At 61.0% G+C, this 27,723-nt stretch overlaps 1 protein-coding gene across 3 annotated transcripts in view; it reads right to left on the reverse strand.

Annotated features, from left to right (window-relative positions):
* Positions 1-27,723, reverse strand: part of SYNE3 (spectrin repeat containing nuclear envelope family member 3) — an 81,884-nt gene that overhangs the window by 13,885 nt on the left and 40,276 nt on the right. For all 3 annotated transcript variants that reach the window (XR_009864838.1, XM_062181854.1, XM_062181855.1), the window contains exons 5-17: positions 22,838-22,999; positions 21,245-21,592; positions 18,154-18,290; positions 17,880-18,054; positions 16,726-16,908; positions 14,825-14,968; positions 13,236-13,370; positions 10,036-10,197; positions 8,862-9,034; positions 8,323-8,452; positions 6,580-6,741; positions 2,628-2,777; positions 1,202-1,240 (exon numbers count right to left, since the gene is read on the reverse strand). Coding sequence is in view for 2 of the 3 variants with exons in the window: in XM_062181854.1 (XP_062037838.1) it covers positions 1,202-1,240; positions 2,628-2,777; positions 6,580-6,741; positions 8,323-8,452; positions 8,862-9,034; positions 10,036-10,197; positions 13,236-13,370; positions 14,825-14,968; positions 16,726-16,908; positions 17,880-18,054; positions 18,154-18,290; positions 21,245-21,592; positions 22,838-22,999 (2,100 nt within the window). In the remaining variant the exon portion in view is untranslated. The remainder of the gene's footprint in view (positions 1-1,201; positions 1,241-2,627; positions 2,778-6,579; positions 6,742-8,322; positions 8,453-8,861; positions 9,035-10,035; positions 10,198-13,235; positions 13,371-14,824; positions 14,969-16,725; positions 16,909-17,879; positions 18,055-18,153; positions 18,291-21,244; positions 21,593-22,837; positions 23,000-27,723) is intronic.

Here is a 27,723-nt window from a genome sequence, read left to right on the forward strand (position 1 = left end):
ATCGCACAGCCACGAAAAGCCCTTCTGCTTGGAACTCCCCAGAAGACTACACCCATATCTGGCAGCCAAGGATAAGATCAACCCTGGAGTTAAAGACCCCAAGATATCTCTCTCTCTCTGTCTCTCTCTGTCTCTCTCTCTCTCTCTCTCTCTTTCTCAATCCTGTCTCTGGCTTTCAAGCAGGTAAAAATAAACAAACACTAAAAAGTCCCATTCTACAGATGGGGCAAGTGAACCCCAAGAGGCAGAGGGTTTTCGCAGCACCATAAAGCGGTGGCCTCTGGAGCCAGGGCACAGCACCGGGCTCGTGACTGCCCCGCCCATCCCCCAGGTCCCCAGTGCCCTGCAGGTGCCACACAGGACGTCAGCTTAGCACCAGACGTGCACAAAAGCTGTGGAGCAGGAGCACTCATGAGTAGGGCGCGCTGGTGGCTCCTGGGGCCGCGATGGGCCACTGCCAGGCGTTGCCTTGGAAACCAGGGCGTCAGAAAAGTCCTCTCCATCGGGCTTTGCCAGGCCCCAGGAAGAATGTCTCCGAGGCGCGGGGCGAGAGCCAACAGTGCGGGCTTTAGCAGCCTGCGTGCGCAGGTGTCTCCGGCACTGCCATTTCTTCCCACGGCGTACAGCTGAGACAGCCACGGTGCAGGCGTCCACACAGACGCCCCAACCACACCCTAGCACAGCTCCTCGTGGGGACACAGCAGACGCCCGACACGGAGCGTTTACAGTGACAACCGTCTCGCTTGTCGTCATCCTTGCTGTCGCTTCATCCTGCCAAGCCACAGGAGTGGCTCTTCCCACGGCTCCATGGGTGTTAGTGGGATACCGCCTGCCCCCGCTGGGCCCCACAGACCCCTCCATCCATCCCCAGGGTGTTCACACAGCCCGGGCTTCCTACGACAGTGACCCGTTATCACAGTGTAAGTATTACCAGCATCCTAGGCTGATAAATGCAGGGTCCCTTCTCCATCAGGTACCTGTCACGGCCCAGCCAGCTTCTTCCAGCTTGGGACTTCCTGACAAGGTCCCCCCGCCCCAGGGAGGGGGAGAGGCCAGCGCACAGTGCAGCTCAGGGCTGATTTCCCACAAACGTTCCCCAGCCATCATGGAACTTTCCAGAAAGCCCAGGAGTCCTGCCCCCGTGCCACAGGCCCGGCAACCCTGCCCTCTTGCCGTGCGGAGCAGATGGCGGACCCTGTACCTTTTGGAATCCAGTCGGCTCCCCCGGAGAACTCTGCATCTGTTATTTTAGGGGAGGGGAGGAAAAGGGGCAAAGAAAAAAAAAAAAAAAGTTAAGTGAGTGAAACTGAAGTCCCAGCAGGGCCTGTCATGGAATATGCATTTGTCAGGGGGGTGTTTCCTGAAAGCCACGGTCATCTGGACAGCCTGATCCAGCAGGTGATTCCATTTAATGAGCTTTTTAACACACTTCAGGCCCAGCTGGGATTTCTGTCTGGGAAGGCCTTGCCCAGGCCGGCTGGGAGTGGGCTGGGAGGGGGCTGGCTGCTGGCCGGGGCTGGGCTGACACCTAGTGGCCGACAAGGCTGTGACAGGGCCAGGAGAGACATGTCGGGGTCCCAGCCCCGAGAGGATGCTCTTGGAGGCCACTTGGCTCACGTTCCTCCTTGGACACAGGAAACACAGCCTCTGTGCCTCAGTTTCTCCTTGGTTCACAGGGAATCATGACAGCATCTCCTACATGGGGTTGTTGTGGCCATGGTGTTTAATAAATCTTATCATTAAGTTAGCCATTACCACCATTGTCGTTATTATCACTGCTTTGCGTGGGAGACACGGGGGTCCCCAGATGGCAGGTGCTTGCTCAGAGCCACAAAGCAAGTGGCCAGCACTGTGGCATAGCTGGTAAAGCTGCCACCTGCAGTGCTGGAATCCCATATGGGCGCTGGTTCAAGACCCGGCTGCTCCAGTTCCAATCCAGCTCTCTGCTATGGCCTGGGAAAGCAGTGGAAGGTGGCCCAAGTCCTTGGGCCCCTGCACCTGCATGGAAAGACCGGGAGGAAGCTCCTGGCTCCAGATCGGTGCAGCTCCGGCCGTTGTGGCCGACTGGGGAGTGAACCAGTGGATGGAAGACCTCTCTCTCTCTCTCTCTCTCTCTCTCTCTTTCTCTCTCTCTCTCTGCCTCTTCTCTGTGTAACTCTTTCAAATAAATAAATAAAAAATTTTTTTAAAAAAAAGGAAGTTAGTTAAGGAGCCAGGGCCACACCCCAGGCTCCGATGCCCAAGCCAGGACTTCTATGGAAGGTTGTGCTTAATGCCGGCTTTGCCACTGACTGCCAGGGTGCCCTTGGCAAGCTTTGTAGCTTGGAGGTCAATGCCTCCAGCAGTGGGTGGCTGCGGGGACTGCAGACAGAGTTCTCAGCGTGGAGGGCAGCAAGCACTCCCTGCACGTTAACCACGAGGTGACCGCGGCCGTGGCTGGGACTCTGGCCTCACAGCACGGCAGACGGCCTGGGAGATTGCACGGGTCAAGTGCCTTGGAACCACAAGTCCCCCTTCCCCTCTCTGTGCATACAGATGGACGGGGCCCAGCGCGTGCAGACAAGCAGCCCCTCCAAGTGCACGTGGGCCAATCGTGGTCCCTTCCCCAGGGCATCCTTTGCACCTACCAGCAGGTGGCTGGAGTCCTTGAGCTTGGACTTGTACAGCATCCAGCGGTAGCGCAGATCCTCCAGCTCATCCGAGGTTCCCCTTGCCGGTCTCAGATGAAGGAGGGTCTCAAAGAGATGTTGGCCTTCTGGCACCCGAGCCTCCAACTCCTAGGGTAGGGGGGAGAAGGCCGTGTTATGGCCCAGACAGCCTCACCTGGCTGGGAAGAGCAGGACAATCGAGCACTGGACAGGCAGGTGCACAGGGAGCAGCAATGGCTCTCTGGAAACTGCCACAGCGTGGCCTCCCGCACAACAGGGGCAGTCAGACTGCTGACTTCCGGGTGTGACTTGCAACGTGACAGTCCAGGGCACGTCCCCCAGAGGGCGTCTCGTAATTACTGTTAAATACGTGTCTCTGTTGGCATTGGGCCACTTTTTCACGCCCGGGGATGGCACCCGCTATTCTCTGGCTCCTAAGACATAGTATGATGTGGAGGCTGGAGCAGGGCTCTACATCCGAGAGCCCGAGTTTCAATCCTGGCCAGCTGAGCTGTGCACCATGGGACAGTCTGCTTGGCTGCTCAGAGCCCCTACAAATCAAATGTCCAAGAGCAAGGGAGCTTAACCTGGGGGACGGGTCATTTCCAACACGGTGCACATTGGGAGGAGGTGGTAAGAAATGAGAAGAGTGGCCACATATGAGATAGGAGACGCACGCAGGAAATACCTCTTGGTAATGGCCAATCAGATCATTGGAACCACCCCCACGTCCCCACCGAAGACATGAAGACACGACAAAGGCATCAGAGCGCTACCAAGAGGCAGCACATCAGAGCGTCACTCCTGGAGGGTGAGAAGCAGAGAGGGAAGCCCCGTGTTCAGGCATGCGTCCATCACCCACGGACAGGTGCCCGTCGGGAAGAGACGGCTGCGGAACAGACCTGTGCTCCTGGCAGCCTTGCAGGTCCAGGGGCAGGGAGGTCAAGGTCACTCCTGCAGGGGTCTGGGTCAACCCATTCCCCCTCTGCTGGGACCCCCACAGGCTGCACCCGCAGAGTAATGATGAAGCAGAAGTAAATCCAGGGGCCGGTGCTGTGGCGTAGCGGGTAAAGCCACTGCCTGCAGCGCCGGCATTCCATATGGGCACTGGTTCGAGACCTGGCTGCTCCACTTCTGATCCACCTCTCTGCTATGGTCTAGGAAAGTAGTAGAGGATGGCCCAAGTCCTTGGGCCCCTGCACCCGCATGGGAGACCCAGAAAAAGCTCCTGTCTCCTGGCTTCAGATCCGCTCAGCTCTGGCCGTTGCGGCCATCTGGGGAGTGAACCAGCAGATGGAAGACCCCCCCCCCCCACCGACTCTCTGTAACTCTGCCTTTAAATAAATAAGTAAATCCAGGCCTCGAGTGAACTTGCAGCCCAGCTCCAAGTCATCTCAGAGGTCCAGGAACCTCAAGCCTTGAACTCAGGTTGAGTGGTCCCACAGGATAAAGCCCCCACTCTCCCGGTGGTAGCAAACAAAATCATCTCTGTAGAAAAAGATGGCTCCAGGCACCGCGGCTCACTAGGCTAATCCTCCGCCTTGCGGCGCCGGCACACCGGGTTCTAGTCCCGGTCGGGGCACCAATCCTGTCCCGGTTGCCCCTCTTCCAGGACAGCTCTCTGCTGTGGCCAGGGAGTGCAGTGGAGGATGGCCCAAGTCCTTGGGCCCTGCGCCCCATGGGAGACCAGGATAAGTACCTGGCTCCTGCCATTGGATCAGCGCCGTGCGCCAGCCACAGCGCGCCTACCGCGGCGGCCATTGGAGGGTGAACCAACGGCAAAGGAAGACCTTTCTCTCTGTCTCTCTCTCACTGTCCACTCTGCCTGTCAAAAAAAAAAATTAAAAAAAAAAAAAAGATGGCTCCAAACCTCAAGTGACTCTCACGGCTGTTTTATAGAATAAAACACACGGATCAAGTGATCAGCCACCCGGACACAAGACACCAAGAACAAGAACAGGCAGCAAGAACACCCAACAGAAACCTTCCTAAAATGCCTTGAGATGCTGGCATTACCCGTCAGCCTCTGTAGACAAGGCTTGTCCACTGTGTTCAAAGATTTAAAGTTTAAAAATTTCAGCAAGACTCTGGAAGCTATGAAAAGTGACAGAGCATATTGCTAAGACCCAAGCAGAAGTTCCAGAACTGGTAAATAACAAATTTATGAGCTCAGAAGACATGTTTACCAGCAAATGAAACACAGCTAAAGAGAGGATGAGGAAATTGGAAGGTGGGTTGGAAAAAATTAACCAGAGCGCAACAGGAAGAGACAAAGGATGGCAAATACACAAGAGGAGGCAGACACATAAGGCGCTCAGTGGGAAAGCTAACATATGCTTAAAAGACATCACGCAGGGAGGGAGAGCCAGTATTTTAAGAGCTAATGTCAGAGAATTTGCCAGAGATGCTAAACAGCAAATTCATGATTTCAAATGAATCTCAAGGGGCTGGCGCTGTGGTGCAGCGGGTTAACACCCTGGCCTAAAGTGTCAGCATCCCATATGGGCGCCGGTTTCAGACCCAGCTGTTCCACTTCTGATCCAGCTCTCTGCTATGGCCTGGGAAAGCAGTAGAGGATGGCCCAAGTCCTTGGGCCCCTGCACCCACGTGGGAGACCCAGAAGAAGTTCCTGGCTCCTGGCTTCAGCTCAGCTCAGCTCAGGTCGTTGTGGCCAATTGGGGAGTGAACCAGCGGATGGAAGACCTCTCTCTCTCTCTCTCTCTCTCTCTCTGCCTCTCCTCTCTTTGTGTAAAGCTGACTTTCAAATAAATAAATAAATAAATCTTAAAAGAAAAACAAATGAATCTCAAGCAGAATAAATTTTTAAAAATTCAATGTCTAACATATCACAGTGAAACTGCAAAGACAAATAATGACCAGAGAGAGAGAGAGAGAGCAAGCGAGTGAGCAGGCTGGAGTCCGGTGAGAAAGGACTTGGTGATAATCCTGGGGGTGTAAGGCCTGCAGTCTCAGGTCTTCATTAGGTGTGGGGGAGGGGCAGGCCACATCTATGGTTCTGAAGGGTCAGTGGGTCATTCCGGCTGCAGAATGAGTCACAAGCTGCCTGGGGAGATGAGCTGAGCCACTGTTCCCATCACAGTGGCCTCGACCTCCCTCTGCTATGAGCAGCCTGGGCTGGCCCACAGCAGGATGAGAGATGAGTGACCCGTGTCATTCTCATCTCAATAGCCTGCCAACCCCCAGGGGCAGAGCCACACGCAGACCTACAACGGACAGTGGACAGATGAGGAAGCCGGGCTGAGACCAGAACCGCCCAGATGAGCTCAGACCAAGGTTTCAGAATCGTGTGTTGGATGACTACTGTCATGAGCCAAACTTAGGGGCGGTGTGCCCCTAAGTTAACTGACAGAGCAGTAAGATGACGGACGGTGGGAAATACAGAAGTAGGCTGAATTCACGAGTGAATGCCAGGGAAAGTTCTAGAACATTTGAGCTGGGCAGGCATCTGAGGCTGTGGTTAAGCCACTTCTTGCGATGCCTGCAACCCATGTCGGAGTACCCGTTTCAAGCACAGGCTCCATTTCTGATCCAGCTTCCTGCTGATGGGCACCTGGGAGGCAGCACGTGATGGCTCAAGTACTTGGGTCCCGGCCACCCACATGGGAGACCCGGATTGAGCTCTGGGCTCCTGGCTTCAACCTGGCCCGGTCCTGACTGTTGTGGACATTTGGGGAGTAAACCAGCAGATGGAAGATTCTCTATGCACTCCTCTTCAAATAAATACACTTAAAAGAATTTAAAAATATTTGAACCCACAAAGTTGAAAAGCCATTATTTAAGACACCAGTGAGGACAGACCGTGCATGAGCTGTGTGTGTGCTCATCGGCGAGAACATGATGAGGGCGCCACACACACCCGCAGGTGCACAGCTCAGGTGCAAAGCAGGTGCACCTGTCCTCGAGGACCAACCTGCAGCTTGGTTTCCCGGGTCCTCAGGTCCTCGGCTGTGGCGGCTCTCGTTGCGATGATTCTCACCAGCTTGGAATTTTCCACCTGCAGCCACTGCTCAAAGTCCCTCAGGAGCCGCGACCGCTCTTCGCGGCTGCCTTCTTCCTCCACAAGCAGGTTTGCCTGCAGGAATGCACGTGACCCGAGCATCAGAGGCAGACAAAGCCCACCGGCCCGGTGTCCTGGGGGCTCCAGGGAGGCAGAGGGGCCTGACCCGGACAGGATGCCCAGACAGCGATGCGAGGGGCCTGGGGGGTGAGGAACCAAGCTGGACTCAGAGTGGCTCCTCACTGTGCAGCCCCGGTCCCCTCCCAGGGACCCCTTACCAGATGGCCCTGCAGCTGCTTCCACCCCGCCTGTCCTGCTCCGGGCTCTGGCCAGGGCGCAGTGCCTCCAATGCCAGTCTCGCTTGGCCAAGTCCTTGTTCACACTCACTGGGGGCGCCTCACCCCTCCCTGATGTGGCCCGAGACCCTCGGGATCCGGCTCTCCCTGTCTCCACAGCTTGCACCTGCCCCTGCCCCTGCACACACACCGCAGCCCTGGAACCTGCACACTCACTTCCTCTGGGCCTGTGCACACCGGTGTCCTCGGGGTGGGACACACCCCCTTCCCCCATCTCAGCCTTGAGGACGCACTTGTCCCAGGCGGGCTTCCCTGCCCTGGACGGAACTGGTCACCTTGGGCCGTTATGCCAACGTGCACCAGGCTTTCTGTGAACCTCAGTGGAGCTCAGTGCCTTTCTCCTCCGTCTGAGCCCCGGCAATGCACGTGTCTCTGGGAGCTTGTGAGAAAGGCCGATCGCCAGCCCCAGCCAGGGCCACAGAGACCAGCCCTGCGTGTCAGCACCCTCCGTGCTGGATTCTACGTTCTCTGAGGGTGGAAGTGTTACCCACGTTGCATCCACGCCCAGTCCTTGGACCACAGTGAAACTGGCTACATGCGTCTTGGAGGAGTGAGTGAATGGGAGAGTCATTTGACAGATTGTGTCTGGAGAATTTCTGCAAGGCTCCATGTTGGAGGCAGGAAGAGGAGGCGAGAGGTCTTCTCTCTACAAAACAGAGCTGGCCGGCGCCGTGGCTCAATAGGCTAATCCTCCGCCTTGCGGCGCTGGCACACCGGGTTCTAGTCCCAGCTGGGGCACCGGATTCTATCCTGGTTGCCCCTCTTCCAGGCCGGCTCTCTGCCATGGCCCGGGAAGGCAGTGGAGGATGGCCCAAGTCCTTGGGCCCTGCACCTGCATGGGAGACCAGGAGAAGCACCTGGCTCCTGGCTTCAGATCGGCGAGATGCGCCGGCCGCAGCAGCCATTGGAGGGTGAACCAACGGCAAAAAGGAAGACCTTTCTCTCTGTCTCTCTCTCTTACTATCCACTCTGCCTGTTAAAAAAAAAACAAAAAACAAAAAACAGAGCTACGCACAGAAATAGACCCATCGTGCATTTCGGCTTCTGATCTGTCTCCTACAGAGGCCACTGCTGGGGCCGCCAAGAAGTGCACACTGGTGGCCAGGGATGCCCACCACCACCTCCCGGCAGCCTGCCTCTGTGTCCTGGGATCTCTCAATTCTCCCCGCCCGCCATGGGGTCACAAGAGGAGCAGGCTCACGTGAGAGTGGACGTGGCTCCAGGCAGGGAGGGTCCATGCTGGGTCCCCACCCCCGCCCCGCCCCTGCCCCACCACTGGGTCCGGGCTCCTGCCACTCACCCCCCGGCGATGCCTGGGAAGAGGATCCGTGGGGTCGATGAGGAACCCAGACTTCGGGATGTTGTTGGTGAAAATCATTTTCTTCCCTGAATCCACTTCCGTCCTCTGCACCTGCCAGTTTCTGACGCGGCTGAGATGGCAAAGGCCACCCAGTCAGGGCGCGGGAAGCCCGAGGTCTCCGGGGAGCCAGTGGCCTTGGGGCCCCGTGGCTGGCAGGAAGCTTCCGGTAGCCCCTGCAGCTCACAAGTCAGCACCCACCCTCCAGGCTCACCAGGGCGCTCCCACGGCACCCTCCCGTCCGGGTTCCTGCTTCACATTCAAGTCACTAGGTCGTGGGTGCACTCGCTCAGGGATACAGAGGTAGAAACTGAGGCCCGAGCCAAACGGGAGGCCAACTCCCCCGCCAGAGCTGCTTCCTGGCTCTTCCTGCCCCAGCTAAGTCACAGTCACCAACCCCACCCAACCGCAGCGCCACACCTAGCCCAGCCCCCACCGCCGAGCTCGCCCCAGCTGGGGGTGGGGGCCGGGTGGCCTCTGACCTCAGCAGGCTCTCCTTCTGCAGCTGCAGGCTCTGCCAGGACTCCGCCAGCTCCCGCAACTCCTCCTGGACCGCGGCGGCCCCCTCCCGGGAAGACTGCTCCAGCACCCGCCGGCCACGGGCTTCGATCAGCAGCAGCTGGGCCTCCTTCTCCGGGAAGTCCGCCACCAACCTCTGAGGGACACAGGGGCACGCAGGTGCAGTGAGGCCGGGGGCAGGGGCGCTCTGCTCTGGTGGGACGCAGGGGCACGCAGGTGCAGTGAGGCCGGGGGCAGGGGCGCTCTGCTCTGGTGGGACGCAGGGGCTCGCAGGTGCAGTGAGGCCGGGGGCAGGGGCGCTCTGCTCTGGTGGGACGCAGGGGCTCGCAGGTGCAGTGAGGCCGGGGGCAGGGGCGCTCTGCTCTGGTGGGACGCAGGGGCTCGCAGGTGCAGTGAGGCCGGGGGCAGGGGCGCTCTGCTCTGGAGGGACGCAGGGGCTCGCAGGTGCAGTGAGGCCGGGGGCAGGGGCGCTCTGCTCTGGTGGATACAGGGGCTCGCAGGTGCAGTGAGGCCGGGGGCAGGGGCGCTCTGCTCTGGTGGACACAGGGGCTCGCAGGTGCAGTGAGGCCGGGGGCAGGGGCGCTCTGCTCTGGTGGGACGCAGGGGCACGCAGGTGCAGTGAGGCCGGGGGCACGGGCGCTCTGCTCTGGTGGACGCAGGGGCACGCAGGTGCAGTGAGGCCGGGGGCAGGGGCGCTCTGCTCTGGTGGGACGCAGGGGCAGGTCCCCGGCTGCCCGGAGTGAGCATGTGGTTCACCCCCAAGGGCTCGTGCGGGCGTAGCTTGGTCCCCGTGCGGTGGTGCCCAGAGCAGGGACAAGCGGGAGGTCTGTGTGTCACTGGGAGTGCTGGCCTTGGGAGGGATTCATGTAGCTCTCCTGGGACCAGAGTTTGCTCTCGGGAGAGTGAGGTGTTCTCTAGGTGAGCCCTGTGGCTTCCTGTCCGGCCTCCCTCTCTTGCGTGCTCCCCACACTGCGACACCATCCACCTCGAAGGTTCCAGCAGAGCCGGGCGGATGCAGGGGCCGAGCCCTTGGAGCGCCAGACCCTGAGCTCACCAAGCCTCCTGCTCTGTACAGTAACCAGCCTCCGGGATCTTGTCACGGTGTCGGGGAACACACGAGCACCCTGGCGATCTTACCTCGACCTCGGCCTCTCGGGACGCGGCATCCCACGGTTCCGCATCTCCCTGGTGGGACTCCAGCCTCTGTGCCACCACGGCGATCCACTGGCGCAGCTCCAGCAGCTCGTGGCTGAAGGTACGGTGCTCCCGCACGCTCTGCCGACACCCGTCCACCAGGTCCTGCGGCACAGCCCACACGGCCCAGGGCGCCCTGAGCTCCAGTGGAGGCAGAGACCCCTGCGTACCACCCAGGCCTGCCTGGGCCCCAGCTGGCCCCACCCAGCAGGAACGCGTGAGGCTGGTCCTGCCCTCTGCACACCAGGGGCTTCCTGCAGGAGATCGTGCCCCCTCTGAAACCCCCCCAAGCCTGTCTCCCAGAAACTCCCAGGTCTGGAGTGGGGGGGGAAGGGGGGTGTTTGCCCCATAGCTACGGTGGACACAGCAACGGGCACAAGCCCTCATGGAAACCCCTGGTCAGTGTCTTCTGATGCTGGACACGGTGCACCTTGCCACCCAGCCACTGAACTCGGGTTACAGACCCACCGGAAATGGATCTTGTCTTCACGAGAGGCCCTGCTCTCTGGCTCCGGGAAAGGTGGGCATGGTGCCCCCAGGGGAGGCCTCTCTCCACCCTCCTGGTCACCCAGCCCGGGCCCCTGCATGCCACCCCCCCCACCCCCGCACACCATGAGCCGCTGGGACCCCAGGGGCCTGCGTCCTCACTCCTGCTGCGTTCCCCGGCGCAGGTCCTCCTGACTCCTGCACACTGGCCCACAGCTGCACCAACACACGGCTGAGACACCCGGCCACGCTAGGGGCTGGGGGCGCTGCATCCATCCTCAATGAGCCACGGATGCCACAGCAGTGAGACCCCACCTCCACCAGCCCCTGGCAGCTCCTGGCCGCCAACCTCAGACCAATGCGGCCCACGGCTCCCCGCGGCACAGAGCCGGGGCTGTGAAGACCCCCGGGCTGTGAGGGAGGAGTGCTCTAGAACTTTCTACACGTAACCAGCATTGGGTAGCAAGATGAAGTGGGACGATGTCTCTTGGAGGAAGTGCCTGGCCCGGGAACAGCACCACTGCGCGGCTGCCATGGACGCTGGGTTAGCGCTGCGTCTCACGGTGGCCACCGTCTCCTCCTGTGGCTGCAGTGCTTCCGTGCTGTGCTGACTTGAGTGAGGGAGACAGCAGGAAGGCAGGGCTGGCAGAGCCGGCTCCTGTGGGCCCCCGGGGAGGCGGGGCCGGGGTCCCACGTCTCCACGCCCCCTGCCTAACCTTGAGACTGCCAGCCGCTGTTTGCTGTCTTCCGTGTCACTCGGACCAAGGGGTCTCCTCGGTAGTGTCGCATTTGCAGGAAACACAGGAGGGTCCCGGGTTGCTACACTAATGGTGGGGAGGGGGTGTGCTACGACTCGGACGTCTCCCCAAAATTCACGGGTTGCCAAGACCCCCAGTGCAGCAGTGTTGGGGGTGGGGCCTCCGGGGAGGTGTTCAGGTCTGGAGAGCTCTGGCCTGGTTACTGCCTTGAGAGGCCTGGCAGAGACCGCGGGCTCTCGCTTGTCCTGCCACCTTCTCCCGTGCAAGGGCACAGAGCAGCCCTCGGCACACGGGGACAGCGCCGGCTCCTGCATCCGGGCCATCCCAGCCTCCAGGGCCGTGAACAATAAATTCTTGTTATTTGTAAGTTACCTAGGCTGCACTGTTGGCTACAGCAGTGCAGTGCACCGAGGTGGGTGTGGGCAGCAGCTACCAGGGGCGCCCAAGGGAGGGCCGCCCGCCCAGCAGTGCCCCTACCCCACTGGGCCTCCCAGGCCCTCCCAACACCTACAGTGGCAAAAAGTCTGTCAAGACCTGCACGTGGAAGCTGGCCCCAGCTGCTGTACACAGAGGTCTGCAGCTTCAACAAAGGCGCTGAGTGCTCCAGAGAGACACGGTCATGAGAGACGACGGGCAGGCACCTTTCAGAGGGATGAGCGCCGTACCCAGCCACACCACCAGCGGCGCTGCAGCACAGCATTGGGGCTGTCCCGTGGAGGGGGCGCATCCTGGCCACCCCATCAAAGGACACCATTTTACCATAACGACTTTCACCTCTCTCTGCTATCACAGTATTCCTGTATAACAGGAATGGGGTGATTTTGTACAATTCTATACAATCGTGTAAGTTCTGAGTGGTCTCTGTGGGTGACTCGGGGTATCTGGGAGGCTGAGCCCCGTGGAGGGGAGGTGGGAACATGTGGCTCAGATGGGCTGCGTGGGCCAGGTAGGGTGGGGAACTCTGCCCCGGCAGGGTCTGCTTCAAGTGTGGCGGCAGGATGCCTCCTTGCACCTGCCCGGTTTTGGAGGGCAAGGTCGTTCCCCAAGCCCCTGCAGGGGCTCAGTCCCCCAAGACGGACGTTGGCGATACTAAGAACACAGAATCCAGTGACGGTGTCGGGAGGTGGGGCTTCGGGAACTAGGGTATCGGGGCCCCAGGATGGAATGCTGTGGCTTTAGGGATAGAGGGAGCGACAACACACACGAGACTCCTCGGTGCTCCCCGGCTCTCGCCACGTGATGGCCTGGCCACCTCGGTTCTCTGCCAGCAGCTGACGGTGAACCCATGGCTGTGTGGTCCTGGACTGCGAACCTCTAGCTCTCTGAGTCAAAATCAACCTCTTTTTTCAAAACTCAAGTTTGGCTTCTCCTGTGTTTGCTTGCAATAGCGCACAGCCGACTGACACAGCACTCCCTGGGCTTGCCGCCAAGGCCGATCGGCGCACCATTGAGCCAGCAACAGGGTGGGGCCCGCGCTGCGCAAGCCGACTGGACCTCAGGCTGGAGGTCCACCCTCCAGCTCCGTCTGCACTGCCCAAGGGGGCGTCAGTTCTGCACAAACACCCAGTGGCCAGTAGGGGCCACTGCAGGCAAGGCTCTGCCCAGCCAGGGCTCCGGGCAGCCTGCCCGGGACCCAGTGCGCGCCTGCCTCTTGGCCTTTATTACAAGAAGGAACTGCACGTTTGCTTGCTTGCTTGCCGAGTGTCTGTTTACACAACCAGCACCTCGCGCCCAGAGGGCGGGGTCTGCAGCACTGGCTGGGCGTGCAGGAGGCACTCGGCAATCATTGCACGCATGGAGACAGAAAGGAGAAGAGGAGAGGGTTGCAGAAGCAGCGGAAGACATCCAGGGTGGAGATGTCTCTTGGGGCTGCCGGGGACCCCCTCGCCCGCCCCTTACCTCCAGGGCCCGCTGCAGGGCCTGGCAGTCGGATGAGAGCTGGCCTGCTCTCTGCTGATGGCTGGTATTCCCCTGCACCAGAGACCGCAGAGCCTCCGCCTGCACGCCCAGCTCCAACCCTTCTTCCTGCAGCCCCTGTGGGGAGGAAAGGAATGGGGGGGGGGGGGCTCTCCTTTCTGCTTCCCATCGCGGAGGCTGAGTAGGGAGGGGGTCTCTAGGTGGGAGAGTCTAGGGTGAGGGGTCCCCCAGGATAGCACAGGCCTGTCCTGCTCCAGGGGCCGCTCCGTGTGCTCAGTCTGATGGGCCTGTTCTCAGAGCAGGTGAGACTTAAACGTCAGAAACTATGGGGCACCATGAAAGTAAACCCTAAGACCAGACAGCATCTCTGGACTCTCAGCTGATGGCCACCTCTCTTAAGATGACTCACACCTGTTTTAGCTTTAAAGTCCCAAATGCACCATTCTGAAACTCACTAATGTATGAGCTGCACTTGAGTTTTAAAAAGATAATCACTGGGGGCCAGCGCTGTGGCGTAGCAGGTAAAGCCACCACCTGCAGTGCCAGCATCCCATATGGGAGCCGGTTCAAGTCCCGGCTGCTCCACTTTCGATACCACTCCCTGCTAATGTGCCTGGGAAAGCAGCGGAGGATGGCCCAAGTCCTTGGGCCCCTGCACCCACATGGGAGAGACCCAGAGGAAGCTCTTAGCTCCTGGCTTTAGAATTGGCCAGCCCTGGCCGTTGTGGCCATCTGGGAATTGAACCAATGGATGGAAGATTGATCTCCCTCTCTGTAACTCTGACTTTCAAATAAATAAATCATTTTAAAAAAAAAAAGATAATCATTGTATCACACGCGACTTGAAAACCAGCAAGGCTCCTTATCCAGCCAATGAGCAGTCTGTCTCCAGGCTCATGCGTTTGAAAACATATCTGCTTCATCTCTAAATCGATGTATTTCACTGGAGGAATACTTCTGTACTTAGGAATACTTCGCAAAGGGAATTTTTTTAAAAGTAATTTTAAAAATAAACACCAATGCCAGACTTTGGGACCAAGCAGTAAACACAAGGTTGCTGTTCACGAGAGTCAGCAGGTTGGGGGCCGGCGTTGCAGCACACTGGGTTAAGCCGCCACCTGTGATGCTGGCATCCCACATGGATGCTGGTTCAAGTCCCAGCTGCTCCACTTCTGATCCAGCTCTCTGCTAACGTGCCCGGGTTAAGCAGAGCAAGATGGCCCAGGTACTTGGGACCCTGCACCCACGCGGGAGATCCAGAGGAAGCTCCTGGCTCCAGCCTGAGAACGAACGAGCAGATGAGAGCTCTCGCTCGCTCTCTCTCTAACTCTGCCTCTCAAGTTAATAAATAAATAAATCTTAAAAAAGAGAAAGAATCGCAGTTTGGAGGTGCCACAGGCCTCGAGGCCAGGGGCCATCCGTTAAATGAGCAGGGATTCTGGGGAGGTGGCGAGCAGGCACCCAGCCGTCTGGCCCAGCCTGGCTCTGCCGGCTTCTGCTAGCCACGGGCGCCGCTCCTGGGTGTGGCTGAGCGCCTGGGCGGGGGCCCCCGGACTCCACGGGCCCCTCACCTGCAACCTTGACAGCTGGGCCTGCTTTCCAGGAAGGTCCGGCTGAGGCCCGTCCTCCGCTTGGACCCGGGCCTGGAGGTCCAGGAGCTTCCTCTGCAGCGGCTCAGACGCGGCCCCAAAGTCCTTGTGCTGGGCCAGCAAGCTCTGCAGACATAGAATGGGGGCTGCAAGTGAGCAGCTGCCCCCCCCCCCCGCCCTGCCCCCTCCCCCGGTGTTCAGCCTGACACCTGCAACCAGGCTGCTCTCATCCTGGCCAGCTCACACTCACACAGGCGCCGCCTCCTCCAGGAAGCCTTCCTGAGCCTCACCTCAGCATCACCACAGCATGCCCCCCCATCACCTCCCAGCCCCCAACAGATCAAGTTTTATGGGAACATGGCTGACCCCATTCACTGGCAGGAGCCACAACCGTCAGCCTTCCTGGCAAACACGACGGCTTCAGTCTGCCAGCCCTTGCCCTGCCCCAGCCCCTGTAAGTCTGTCTGCATCGCCAGGCCGCAGCGTAGGCATGGGCTTAGTGGTGGTCGGGAGAAAGACGGGCGGCTAGGGAGCCGCCAGAGGAACCCCACCCAGTTCACACACGGGGATACAGCCAGGCCCAGGGCAGCGAGCGACGGGGCTGAGAGGAGAAGCCGGGGCCACCCGTGTCCCAGGAAGTGGCCCGGCCCTACAGTGAGTGCCCGTGCCTGTGTCCTGGGAAGTGGCCCGGCCCTACAGTGAGTGCCCGTGCCTGTGTCCCGGGAAGTGGTCAGGCCCTACAGTGGCTCCCGTGCCCATCGTCCGGGAAGTGGCCTGGCCCTACAGTGGCTCCCGTGCCCATCGTCTGGGAAGTGGCCCGGCCCTGCAGTGGGTGCCCGTGTCCCGGGAAGTGGCCCGGCCCTACAGTGGGTGCCCGTGCTCGTGTCCCAGGAAGTGGCCTGGCCCTTCAGCGGCTCCCGTGCCAGTGTCCCAGAAAGTGGCTGGGCCCTACAGTGGGTGCCCATGCCCATGTCCCAGGAAGTGGCCTGACCCTACAGTGGGTGCCCGTGTCCTGGGAAGTGGCCCAGCCCTACAGTGGGTGCCTGTGTTCCGGGAAGTGGCCTGGCCCTGCAGCGGCTCCTGTGCCCATGTCCCCGGAAGTGGCCAGGACCTGTAGCGGCTCCCAAGCCCATGTCCCGGGAAGTGGCCTGGCCCTTCAGCGGCTCCCGTGCCCATGTCCCAGAAAGTGGCTGGGCCCTGCAGTGGGTGCCCGTGTCCCAGGAAGTGGCCGGGCCCTGCAGTGGGTGCCCGTGTCCCGGGAAGTGGCCGGGCCCTGCAGTGGGTGCCCATGTCCCGGGAAGTGGACCGGCCCTGCAGTGGCTCCCGTGCCCGTGTCCCGGGAAGTGGCCCGGCCCTGCAGTGGCTCCCGTGCCCGTGTCCCGGGAAGTGGCCCGGCCCTGCAGTCGCTCCCGTGCCCGTGTCCCGGGAAGTGGCCCGGCCCTGCAGTGGCTCCCGTGCCCGTGTCCCGGGAAGTGGCCCGGCCCTGCAGTGGCTCCCGTGCCCGTGTCCCGGGAAGTGGCCCGGCCCTGCAGTGGCTCCCGTGCCCGTGTCCCGGGAAGTGGCCCGGCCCTGCAGTGGCTCCCGTGCCCGTGTCCCGGGAAGTGGCCCGGCCCTGCAGTGGCTCCCGTGCCCGTGTCCCGGGAAGTGGCCCGGCCCTGCAGTGGCTCCCGTGCCCGTGTCCCGGGAAGTGGCCAGGCCCTGCAGTGGCTCCCGTGCCCGTGTCCAGGGAAGTGGCCCGGCCCTGCAGTGGCTCCCGTGCCCGTGTCCTGGGAAGTGGCCTGGCCCTACAGTGGGTGCCCGTGTCCCAGGAAGTGGCCCGGCCCTACAGTGGGTGCCCGTGTCCCGGGAAGTGGCCCGGCCCTGCACACAGCCGCGCCGCTCACCTGCAGCTTGCTCTTCCTCTGCAGGAGGCTGTTATGCAGCAGGTCTCGGTCCCGCACCGAGCTCGCTGCCTCCTCCAGGAAGGCCGCCGCCCTGTCAGGGTCACAGACGCCTCCCAGAAGCTCCTTCTTCAGCTGCAGCATGGTCAGCTGCTCTTTCAGGCGAGAGCTTTCGGCCAGGGCCGCCTGCAGGAGGAGGGCCCGCGTCAGCCACGGAGCCCAACGCAGCTGGGGAGCCACGGCTCTGGCTGCCGCTACTCCAGAAGCAGCGCCCGTGGCTGGGAACCAGAGGCTGCGTGGGGAGGGTCAGTGGGGCTCCCTGTCCCCCCTCATCGTAGACCACAGTGCCCCCGGCTTTGCTCACCTGGCCACACAGCCCCGGCTGCCCCCCAGAACCAAGAGCAGAATCCCACACCTAACCCAGCTCGGCGCCCTGCTCGGTTACTCCCCATCACCAACGGCAACGGGACATTGTGGATACGTTGAAGGGGGGACATGGGGGAGCAAGAGCAGAGGGAATTCAGGAGGGCTTCCCAGAGGAGGGGACTCCACAGCATTCTCCTGACGTGTGGGAGATTGCTAGGCAGAGGGCACAGAGAGCGCTCAGGAGCCACCTCGCGTGACGGCAGCTGCCGCCCATGCATCCTGACCCTGCACAGCCCAGGCCTCCACCTCCTCCAGGAAGCCTTCCCTCACCCCGTTTCCAGCCCCACAGCCCCAACAGCCTTGCCAAGCGTCAGGCTCCGCTGACTCATGGCTGTTTGGGGGGCAGCAGTTCCACTTGAGGGTCTGGGGTCCTGGAGGCCAGAGGTCTGTCTTAGCTGGCCCAAGTTCTTCCATTCAAACCTAATTCTTCTGAAAAACCCACTTCATCAGAGGACTGGCGGGGGGGGGGGGGGTGTCCCGGAGGGCAGGGCCAGTGCATAGCCTAGGGTCACACCAGGCTCCCCCCTGCTATCCAAGAGCTGAGGATGGCCTTGGCCACTGTGAACAACCAGCGTGACATCTCCTGTGCCCTTGGGGCCCTCTGAGCACAGCACCGTATGCACGGCACCATGAGGTCTGGGGACGCACCTCAGGACAGTGGCCGAGAGGCTGCCCGCAGCCGGAAGCCACCCTCGGCCTCCCCAGTGAGCCCCTGCTGGGACCCTGGTTACCTCGATCTGGGGCAGGAAGGTGTGGATGGAGGGCGGGTCCGGCAGGCTGGCCGTGACGTCCAGGAGCCGCTGGACCAGGGCTTTCCACAGCTGCAGATCCTGCAGGGGGCGCTGGAACCGCTGCCACAGCTGGGCAGCCGCCGCGCTGCGCAGCCTGGCGCTCTTCCCCTTCAGGCTACAGGGACCCAGGATGGAGACGGCGGGGTGGGCTCAGTCCCTGCCCTCCGGTGGGGGCCCAGCCCCAAGTCCCGCCCCGCCTCGGCCTCCTGGGCACCTGTGATAGTCCTGGATGGCGGCGACCACGGCGTCTGAGAGGGGCTGCAGGTCGTGGGCAGAGCCCAGGAGCTCCTTCAGCTGGGCCTGCAGCCGCTCCACCCGGGGCTCCTCTGAGGCCAGGGCTGCACGCGTGGCCTGCAGCAGGTGACATGGGGGAGGGAGAGGCTCATCAACAGGAGGGGAGGGTGTGCAGGGGTGGGGGGCGGGTTTGGCTGGCAGGGATGGGCCAAGCTGGCAGAAAACTGTCACCAAGAGCAGGGACCGGGACCCCAAGCCTGGAGCCTGGGTCCCGCTCTCCCGCCTCCGACTCTGTGACCTAGAGCCTGGGTCCCGCTCTCCAGCCTCAGACTCCGTGACCTGGAGCCTGGGTCCCGCTCTCCAGCCTCAGACTCCATGACCTGGAGCCTGGGTCCCGCTCTCCCGCCTCCGACTCCATTACCTGGAGCCTGGGTCCCGCTCTCCAGCCTCTGACTCCGTGACCTCAAGCTTGGCCTTGCCCATAGCTGGCTTCACCCTCTACCACCCCCACCCCACAGCACTGTGACGGGGAGTCCCGGCCCTAACGATTCATGCAGGGACACAGACCCCATGGCAGGGGCCCGAGGCTTCCTGGGCAGGTAGAGCTCCGTATCCCGCTTACACCCAGGGAGCAGGGCCCCAGGGGGTCCTGGGGGGCTGCAGAGCCCAGAACCAAGACCTGACCCCCGGGGCCTGGGACCAAGCTGTGCCGCCACACTGTCTGCACCGTGCTCCTGCCTGGGAGATTCGTGCCGGGACCACCCCCAGGTTGCTTCACCTCCCTGCATCCAGGCCCTTCCGATGCAGCACCTCCTGAGGTCCTGGCACCTTAGGAGGTTGATCGTGACCGGCAGGATGCCCCGCCCACCTTGCTGGGCTCGTTATCAACCATTTTTAAGATTTATTTTATTTATTTATTTGGAAAGCGGAGTTAGAGAGAGAGGAGAGACAGAGAAACAGAAAGAGAGAGGAGATCTTCATCTGCTGTTTCACTCCCCAAATGACTGCAACGGCCAGGACTAGGCCAGGCCCAAGCCAGGAGCCAGGAGCTTCCTCTGGGTCTCCCACACGGGTGCAGGGGCCCAAGGACTTGGGCCATCTTCCACTGCTTTCCCAGGTGCATTAGCAGGGGGCTAAATCAGAAGTGGAGCCGCCGGGACTTGGAACAGGCACCCATACGGGATGCCAGCACTGCAGGGAGGTTTAACCCTCTGCACCACAGCACCAGCCCCCATGGTCAATGGCTCAAGCTCAAGGCACAAAGCCCCGAGAGGGGAACTTTAGGCCGTGGCTGGGGCAATGGGGGCCACCATGGAGGCAGCAGGACAGAGTCTGCCTGGCCAGTCCCATCCTCCGTCAAAGTCACTGTGGTGGATGTTCCGTTAGGCAGCAACGTCACAACCTCTGCAAAGACAGGTGGTGCACGTGAGCCAGCGGTGGGCAACCCACGCGTGAAGACGGCCCACCTGGCAGTGCCCCGGGGGCTTCACCCCTCACCGTCCCGTGGAAGGCACGGTAGCATGACTTCCCGGCACATGCTAGTCTAAGCTCCTGTTCTGGACTCTGTGTCTTTATTCCCTCTGCACACATCACCAAGGCTAAAGTAATTCTCAAAGCCAGCCAGGTAGCAGGGAGACAAACCAAGCCTCGAAGTCAGGCAGCCTGGGCCCAAGGCGACCGCCCTCAGCCGCGGCACCACACCACCTCCCATGGCCTGGAGGGTGGCATTGTTCGGAGCAGCGAGGACTTTGCAGGAAGGGGGTCCTGCGGGGTGATCTGAATGAGAATCTTCGTTTCCACCCACAGACCAACATTTGGAAGAAGATGAGGAGAGAGAGGGAAAGGAGACCCATGGCCACAGAGCGGAGGAGAGAGCTGGGGAGACTTTCAGAGACATCTTCGTAAATGGAATGGTGAGACCGAGTTAACAACAAATAAAGATGGAGGGCAAGAGAGGGTTGTGGCTCCTTATTTGGAAACTCTTGGGGCAGATGTTTGGCACAATGGTTAAGGTGCTGCTTGGGAGGCCGGCGCTGTGGCACAGCAGGTAAAGGCGCTGCCTGCGATGCCAGCATCCCATAAGGGCACTGGTTTGAGACCCAGCTGTTCCACTTCCGATCCAGCTCCCTCCCTGGGAAAGCAACAGAGGACAGTCCAAGTGCTTGGGCCCCTGCATCCATGTGCGAGACCTAGAAGCTCCTGGCTTCAGCCTGGCTCAGCCCTAGCTGTGCAGCCATCTGGAGAATGAACCAGTGGATGGAAGATTCTCTCTCTCTCTCTCTCTCTCTCTCTCTCTCTCTGTAACTCTGACTGTGAAATAAATAAATAAATATTCTTTTAAAAAAGAGAAACGTGCTTCTTGCAATGCCCATGCTCCACACTGCAGTGCCTGGGTTCAAGTCCCAGCTCCACTCCTGATCCCAGCTTCCAGCTAATGCACACCCTGGAGACAACACATGATGGGTCCCTGCCACCCATGTCAGGGACCAGACTGAGTTCATGGCTCCCGGCTTCAGCCTGGTTTGCATTTGGCGAATGAGCCAGCAGGTGGGAGATATCTCCCTCCCCTCCCTCCCTCCATCCATCTTGCGCTCTCTCTCTCTTTCTAAAAAAATTAAAAATGTAAACAAATAGAAAAGCTCTTTGCACCTACAAGGGCAGCCCCTGCGGTGCTCATGGGGTGGCACCTGTCCCAGAGGCTGTCCCCTTGGGGACTGGCACCCTGTGCGTGGCCTTCCCAGCCCTGTGGTGTGTGGGCCTCAACGTCTCGACACCCAGAGCTTCCCCCGCTGAGCTGGCAGTCTGGCTGTACACGGAGGAACCCCACGCCTCACCCACCACGGGGCAAGGGAATGGCTCTGAGGTCCAGACTCGGCTGCCCGTTCCCACTCCGGTCTCACCTCCTCACCGTGTGACCCTGGAGATATTGGAAAATCACCTCCCCCGGCCTCAGTGTCTTCATCCAGAAAATGGGGATAAACACCCAACTTGTCTGTGGCCCCGTCCAGAAACAGCCACGGTGCAGGGGGCCAGAGCGAGTGAGCTCAGGGCTGGATCGGCCCGTGGCTTACCGAGCAGCGTCGCCAGTGCGCCAGCAGCTCGTCCTCGGTCCCTGCCCTCGCTGTGGGCTCCAGGCCCTCCTGGGCCAGCCCGTGAAGGCGCTTCCGGAACTCTGCCAGCTCGGTCTCCAGCTGCCGCACCCGCAGCTCACAGGCCCCCTCGGACTGGAGCAGGCCCCGCAGCCGCGCCTCCTCCTCCTCCCAGAGCAGCCGCAGCTTCTCCAGAACCTTCCGCATGTCGTCCAGCTCGCCGGCCACCTTCTCCGCTCCCAGGGGAGAGGTGTTCCGGATGACGCCCACCGACTGCTCCTGCAGCCTCTGCAGAGAGTCCTCTCCCCTGGGGAAGTCTTTGGCGATGTCCTGGGGTGGGGAGAGGCGGGGGGGAGGGGGAGGGGACGGACAGGAGAGGAAAAGCAAGCGTTCACCGCACGGCCCACAGCGGACCTGGCTGTCCGGTCACTCATTCCCGATCCCGGCCCAGCCAGAGGGCCCCTCTGCAGGGTGCGCCCGCAGCGGAGACAGGAGTCCGTCCTCGGTCTCCCCAGCCTTCGGATCAGGTGAAGGAGGAAGACCCCGTCGGGTGAGTCTGCGCCCTTGGGTTTGGCTGATCCTTGCTAATTCTCGGGCTCAGAGCCTCTGACTGGCCGTGGGCTGGCGCCACACAGAGCCTGTTGCTGCCCTGTGGTTTCGCTGCCTTTCTCTGCACGGTCACCTCCTCTGAACAGGCACTGGTTTTGCTGTTTTCGAAAGTCACATAGGTTTACTTTCTAAATAGAAGTTCACCCACAGGGCTGACACTGTGGCGTAGCAGGTAAAGCCACTGCCAGCAATCCATATGGACATCAGTTCAAGTCCCGGCTGCTCCACTTCTGATCCAGCTCTCTGCTATGGTCTGGGAAAGCAGTATAATGGCCCAAGTCCTTGGGCCCCTGCACCTGCCTGGGAGACCCGGAAAAAGCTCCTGGCTTCTGATTGGCGTAGCTCCAGCCATTGCAGCCATCTGGGGAGTGAACCAGTGGATGGAAGACCTCTCTCTCTCTCTGCCTCTCTTCTCTGTGTGTGTGTGACTCTGACTCAAATAAATAAATCTTTAAAAAAAAGTTCACCCGTGTTTTTTAAAGTGAGCCAATGCAAATCCACATATTAAACACACAGGTGCTGTCCAAAGGATCGTCCACTTCTCCCTGGACAGAGGGACCTGAGGCTCACTCAGGCCACACAGCACGTGAGAGGGGCCGGGGCAGACCTAGCTCCTCCAGCTGCAGGCCTGGTGCCCCAGGGTCATAATTCCTGTAGAGCTGCCCTGTGCTTGGCAGGACAGGCAGCAGCAGCATTGGCACCCCCTACTCCAGGCTGGGAGTCCTCCCCCCCCCACGGTGACCAAAAAGTCTGCCTCCCGCTCGGGCGCCCTGGTCTGGACCACACTGCTGTGGTCTTGCGTTCCTCCGTGGTTCCCCTCATGGGCGCCCCATGCACCGCGGGCGTGCACGTCTCCAGGGTCCCCAGTGCCGCCCTATTAAACTATGGCACCATACAGCCCTCCGTCCAGGAGCACCCCCTCGGCGGGCCCTGGGGCCCCTCTAGGGGAGGCCCGGCTGGGGTTACCTGCAGTGCCGAGAGGCGGTGCGCCGGGCTAAGCTTGCGGTTCCGCCCCAGGCAGCTGTGCGCCTTCTCCACCACCGCCTGCAGCCACAGCTGGAACTCGTCCACATTCGCCTGGTACTGCTCGTGCTCCTGGGCCACCTGTGCCAGCAGGTGCACCCGTTCCTGCAGGACAGGGAGAGCTACCAGCCATGAGGGCCCCTGGCCCAGGCTGCCCCTGGGCTTCGAGGCCAGGAAACCCGCAGCCTGAGTGTGTATGATGGGGGTCGGGGAGGGGCCTTCCAGCCCTCAGAGTGCTTGGGACAGAGATCTAGACGCTGGGCTGCAGCTGGAGGCACCGGCTCGGAGGCTGAAGTGAGGGCACCGGGCCCCGTCAGCCACACAGCTCAGGTCCTGGGAAGGCCACTCAGGGAGGCACAGTGACAGCATCGCTACACAACACCACCCGCCCACCGCAATGCGGGCCTTACTCAGTGAGCCTGACCTCCATGACCTCACTGATCGCCCCATCAGCCGGCACTGTCATCACCCAGGCTGACAGGTGAGGACACAGGGAGGTGACTCGCCCACGGCCCCCGGCTGGGAAAGCGCCAAGACTCAGAGCCAGGAGGCAAGGGTGCCCACGGCACTTCTGTGCCATCACGGAGTCTGCAGGGGGTGCGAGCAGACTCTGGCTGCCCCCGGCCCGACTTGGGGACGGTCACCACATGGGCTGGCAGCAGCTCCGGGATGGGCCTTCAGGAAGTCCACAGAGAAGGCACATTACAACAAATGCATGGATTCCAAAAAGCTTTGCATCGAAGTGAACCTGTCTTTTAATGCCACTTCCCGTGTATTTCCCAGCCAGTCCCACTGAAGGTCTAATCACAACATGATGTCTTGGGGGTGGCTGGAATTTGGGGAGAGGAGGGGATCCCCACTGTGTAAGACCCACTGTGCTTGAGACCCTGCTTTTTAAAATACCCTGAGCATGGCGCTCACTCCATACAGCCCCCCACGGCCCCTGACCTCCCCCAGGCCCAAGTCCAAGCGGCACAAACCCTGGTGACCAAGGCCAGGTCTGCCCGATATCACTCTGCGGTCCAGTCGTCAAGACCCTGGCAGGTCTCTGCAGAGCTGAACAGCCAGGTGCTGGCACCAGCCAAGGCCAGAGTAAATAAAGGCCCCAGTGACAAGGAGCAGGCACGCGTGAGGACCCAGGGCCAGGCGGGCAGGCAGCCAGCCACAGCGTGTGCCAGGCGCAGCCGTCTCAGAGCCACGGTGCAGGGCGGCAGGATGACAAATGGGGGTGCTCCACCTCCTCATCAGACCAAACAATTAAACCGTCTGCAGCCCAGCCGAGCCGTCAGCGATGACAAAACCCAACCTGTCTCGCTGGCCTTGGTTTCTGCCTCTGCCCAGAGCCGCGTGGGCAGCGTAGGTCCAGGCTGAGGTGTGGGACAAGTGCGCATCTGTGATAGATGGAACGGGAGCATCCGATTAAAAGCGCACAAGCGGCGCCCTCCCAGCGACAGCCAGCCCTGTCTGTGCAGCAGCCCCACCCCCACCTCAACCACAGTTTCACTGACCTGGGGTCAACCACAGCCTCAAAACACCAAACTGAAATTCCCAAAATAAACAACGCACGACTCCTACATCCACAGCATTCAGAGTAAGGGTCGGACTCTTGCAGCCCCTGCTGCGTCTCCCCGGGACGTGAGCCAACCCAGGGCAGCGTAGCCACATCCTGTGAGCTGCCCGCCGGCAGTCACTTTGCAGCCATCTTGGTGACCGGCCAGGCCGTGGCTGCACCGCCAGGGTTGTGTCCTGGTAACCCGTGCGGTGCGGGAGCAGGGAGAGGCCTGCAGAGGCTACGGGCGCTTCCTTTCTGTGCGCAAGTGGCCATTTAGCCCAGGCGTGTGTGCAGAGGAAGTGCACGGTGTGGCCGGGGCTCGGTGTAACCGTGGTTCCGAGGGGCTGCTTCAGGGAGACTGGTGCTGTCGCCCACCTCCACGCTTGGCCTGCTGTCCCCTGGAAGCACCTCCCTCTGGGGGGCGGCCCTCCCCACCACACGGGAGGCTTTGCCCATGGACAAGCTGGACATCTGTAGGTGCAGTCGGCAGCCCGCTAGCTTGTATGCGGATCGAGGGACACGGCTCTCCTTGGTGAGAGAGAGTACAGCACGTCCCTCAGGGACCTCCCACCCTGAGGCCAGGCCTGGACCCGTCCCCCCATGGGGCCCTCGCCCTGTCCCTGAGGTGGATAATCCTTGAGAAGGTCTTTGGTGCAAGGTGAGGGTCTCACCAAGGCTGCAGGGCAGTGGGCAGGAGGCAGCTCCACCACGTGGCTCCCGGGGAGCTCTGGACACACGGTGTTCCCCTCCCCGCCCGGGAGGGGCCGCGCATGCCCTTCTCCCCAGGGCTGGCAGCTGGGGTGGCCCCAGGGGCCGATATCTGGGTGGGGAAGTGAAAGTCCCTGGGGAGGGTGGGCTGACTTTTCATCTTCTCAAGGTCATGGAGTCCCCTGGGACCTCCTGGCTCCAGACACACACACACGCATATGAACACACACACATATATATACTGACACACACACATATATACTCACACACAGACACACACACACCAGCCATGTCCCATCTCCATGTTTCTGCACCCTGGACTAGGGGCTCCCTGTTTAGCACAGGCACCTGTTGCCTACGGAGCCAGGACCAGCAGGCTGTGAGGCTCCACCCCATCCAGGCCAACTGTTGAACCTGCCCCGCAGGGCCACAGCAGGGCCAAGTGGTGGCGTCTGCATGAGACACCCATCCCCGCCCTGACCACCCCTCTGGTCCCTGTGCAGCTGCCCCGGGAACCTCCTGTCACCCCCCTCTGGCGCCCTGGGGCTGGCTCGGGGGTGGAGCTCTCTTCATTCAATAAATAGTTCTCAGCACCTGCTGCGCCTGGCCCTGTTGTGCTATTCATTCCCACTGCTACTGAGAGCAGAGATCATCCTTCATGGGGAGCGTGCTGCCGGCTCTCAGAGAGCTCCCAGGGGCTCATTCAGCCCCGACAACCTGGTTACAGGTCGGGGAGCTGCCCCGAGGCCACGTGGCTGGGCAGCCCTGGCGCCGGGCCCCAAACCCAGGTCCCTTCCCACGCAGTCAGCAGCCGGAGTCCTGCTGCTGCTGGATTCCCTGCCTCTGTTTCTTCTGGAACACGATCTCCCCTGACTTGGCAATGGGAGGGACCCCGCGGACCACCAGCAGCAGCACCACAGTGGGCTACACCTGCCCTTGCAGCCAGCCAGGAGCGCTGGGGAAAATGCACACCCAGTCCTCCCGAGGTGAGGGCTCACCCCCGAGACCACGAGTAAAGGTGTCATGGGCACCAGGCTGTCAAACTCACACGAGAGCCTGACGTCGGCTATCGGAGGCCTGGGTGGAACGCTGGGCTGGCACAGGGCTTTGGTCCAAGAGGAAGCGGAGACCACTGGAAAGGGGAGGACCTTCGAGTGCCCCCACTCCATGCCCCTAAAGGGCAAAGCAGAAAACAGGCTTTCTAGAGACATGGAAGCTTGTGTGTCGGCCTGGGCTTCGGCAAACAAACCGGCCGATTTGCAGAACACAGAGCCAGGGGCCAAATGCATCACTTCAGCGTGGGGTTCACGTTCAGAGCCCTAGCTCGATTCAGGAACTCCCAAATGTGTACACTGACCCAGAGGGCAACTTCGCAGGGGAGCCAGGCGGGAGCTCGCGCAAAGCCATGGGCAGGCCAAGACCCAGCCACGGGGTCTGTGAAATGAGTTCACAGCTCAAAATTACAAAGCCCGGGGCTGGCGTTGTGGCACAACGGGTTAAGCCACTGTCTGAGACACTGGCGTCCCATGTCAGTGCCAGTTCAGGTCCTGGCTGCTCCACTTCCGATCCTGCACCCCGCTAATGCTAATGGGGCCCTGCCGCCCAGATGAAGTTCCTGGCTCCTGGCTGCGGCCTGGCCCAGACATTTGGGGGCTGAACTGGTAGATGGAAACTCTCTCTTTCTCCCTGTCTCTCTGCACTCTGCCTTTTAAATAAATAAAATAGATCTTGGCTTAAAAAATGGCAAAGCCCCTAAGGAACTGTCCACCAAGTCAGGAGACAAAACACACGACAGCATCAGACCTTGGGACGTCAGCCACTGGGACCCCCGAGAGACAGCAACACGCATGCTCGGGGCGACTGACTACACCCTCTATCTGGGAGGAACGCACAACCTGCCCGAGAGGACGCGGCCCTAAAGAAGAGCAGGTGAACACAGACTCTAAGGATTTCACCGAACACCTCAATGAACCGTTTAAAAATCAAGGCAGCAATGAGGTGGAGGAACGCACAGAACTGGCAGAGGAGCCACGGGGTGGGCGAGAGAGCAGAGGAGGGGAGGAGGAGGGGAGGGGGAGGGGGAGAAGGAGGAGGGAGGGGAGGAAGGGAGCAGCACAGTGCCTCTGCCCATCGGCCAGTGCGCTCGGATTCAGCACCCTGCGTGCAGAACCCTGCACACCCCGGACGTATGGACGGCACTTGACGACGGACGGGTGGGTGGGTGGTGGTGGCAGGGTGACTGGGTGGGTACGTGGGAGACTGGCGGATGAGCAATCAGGAGGCAGGGAGACAAGCAGGTGGATGACAGAGAGGGGGATGAGTTGGGTGAGGAGGGGGTGGCTCAGTGAATGAGCAGACAGATGGGGAGCGGGTGATCACGTGGCCGAGCAGGAGAGTGGTTAGGCCGGTGGGGAGGCGGACGGAAGGGTGCACAGAGGGATGGGGCGGGGTGGACAGAGGTGTTTGGGTGGGTGAGGAGACAGGGTGGGGGTGGGCAGGCAGTGAATGGGAGTTTGATAGTTTAGTGGGACGTGGACGGGTGAGCAGTGGGCAGACGGGAGGAGGGGGA

This window comes from Lepus europaeus, chromosome 22 (assembly GCF_033115175.1).
Source record: "Lepus europaeus isolate LE1 chromosome 22, mLepTim1.pri, whole genome shotgun sequence".
Taxonomy (NCBI): Eukaryota; Metazoa; Chordata; class Mammalia; order Lagomorpha; family Leporidae; genus Lepus; species Lepus europaeus.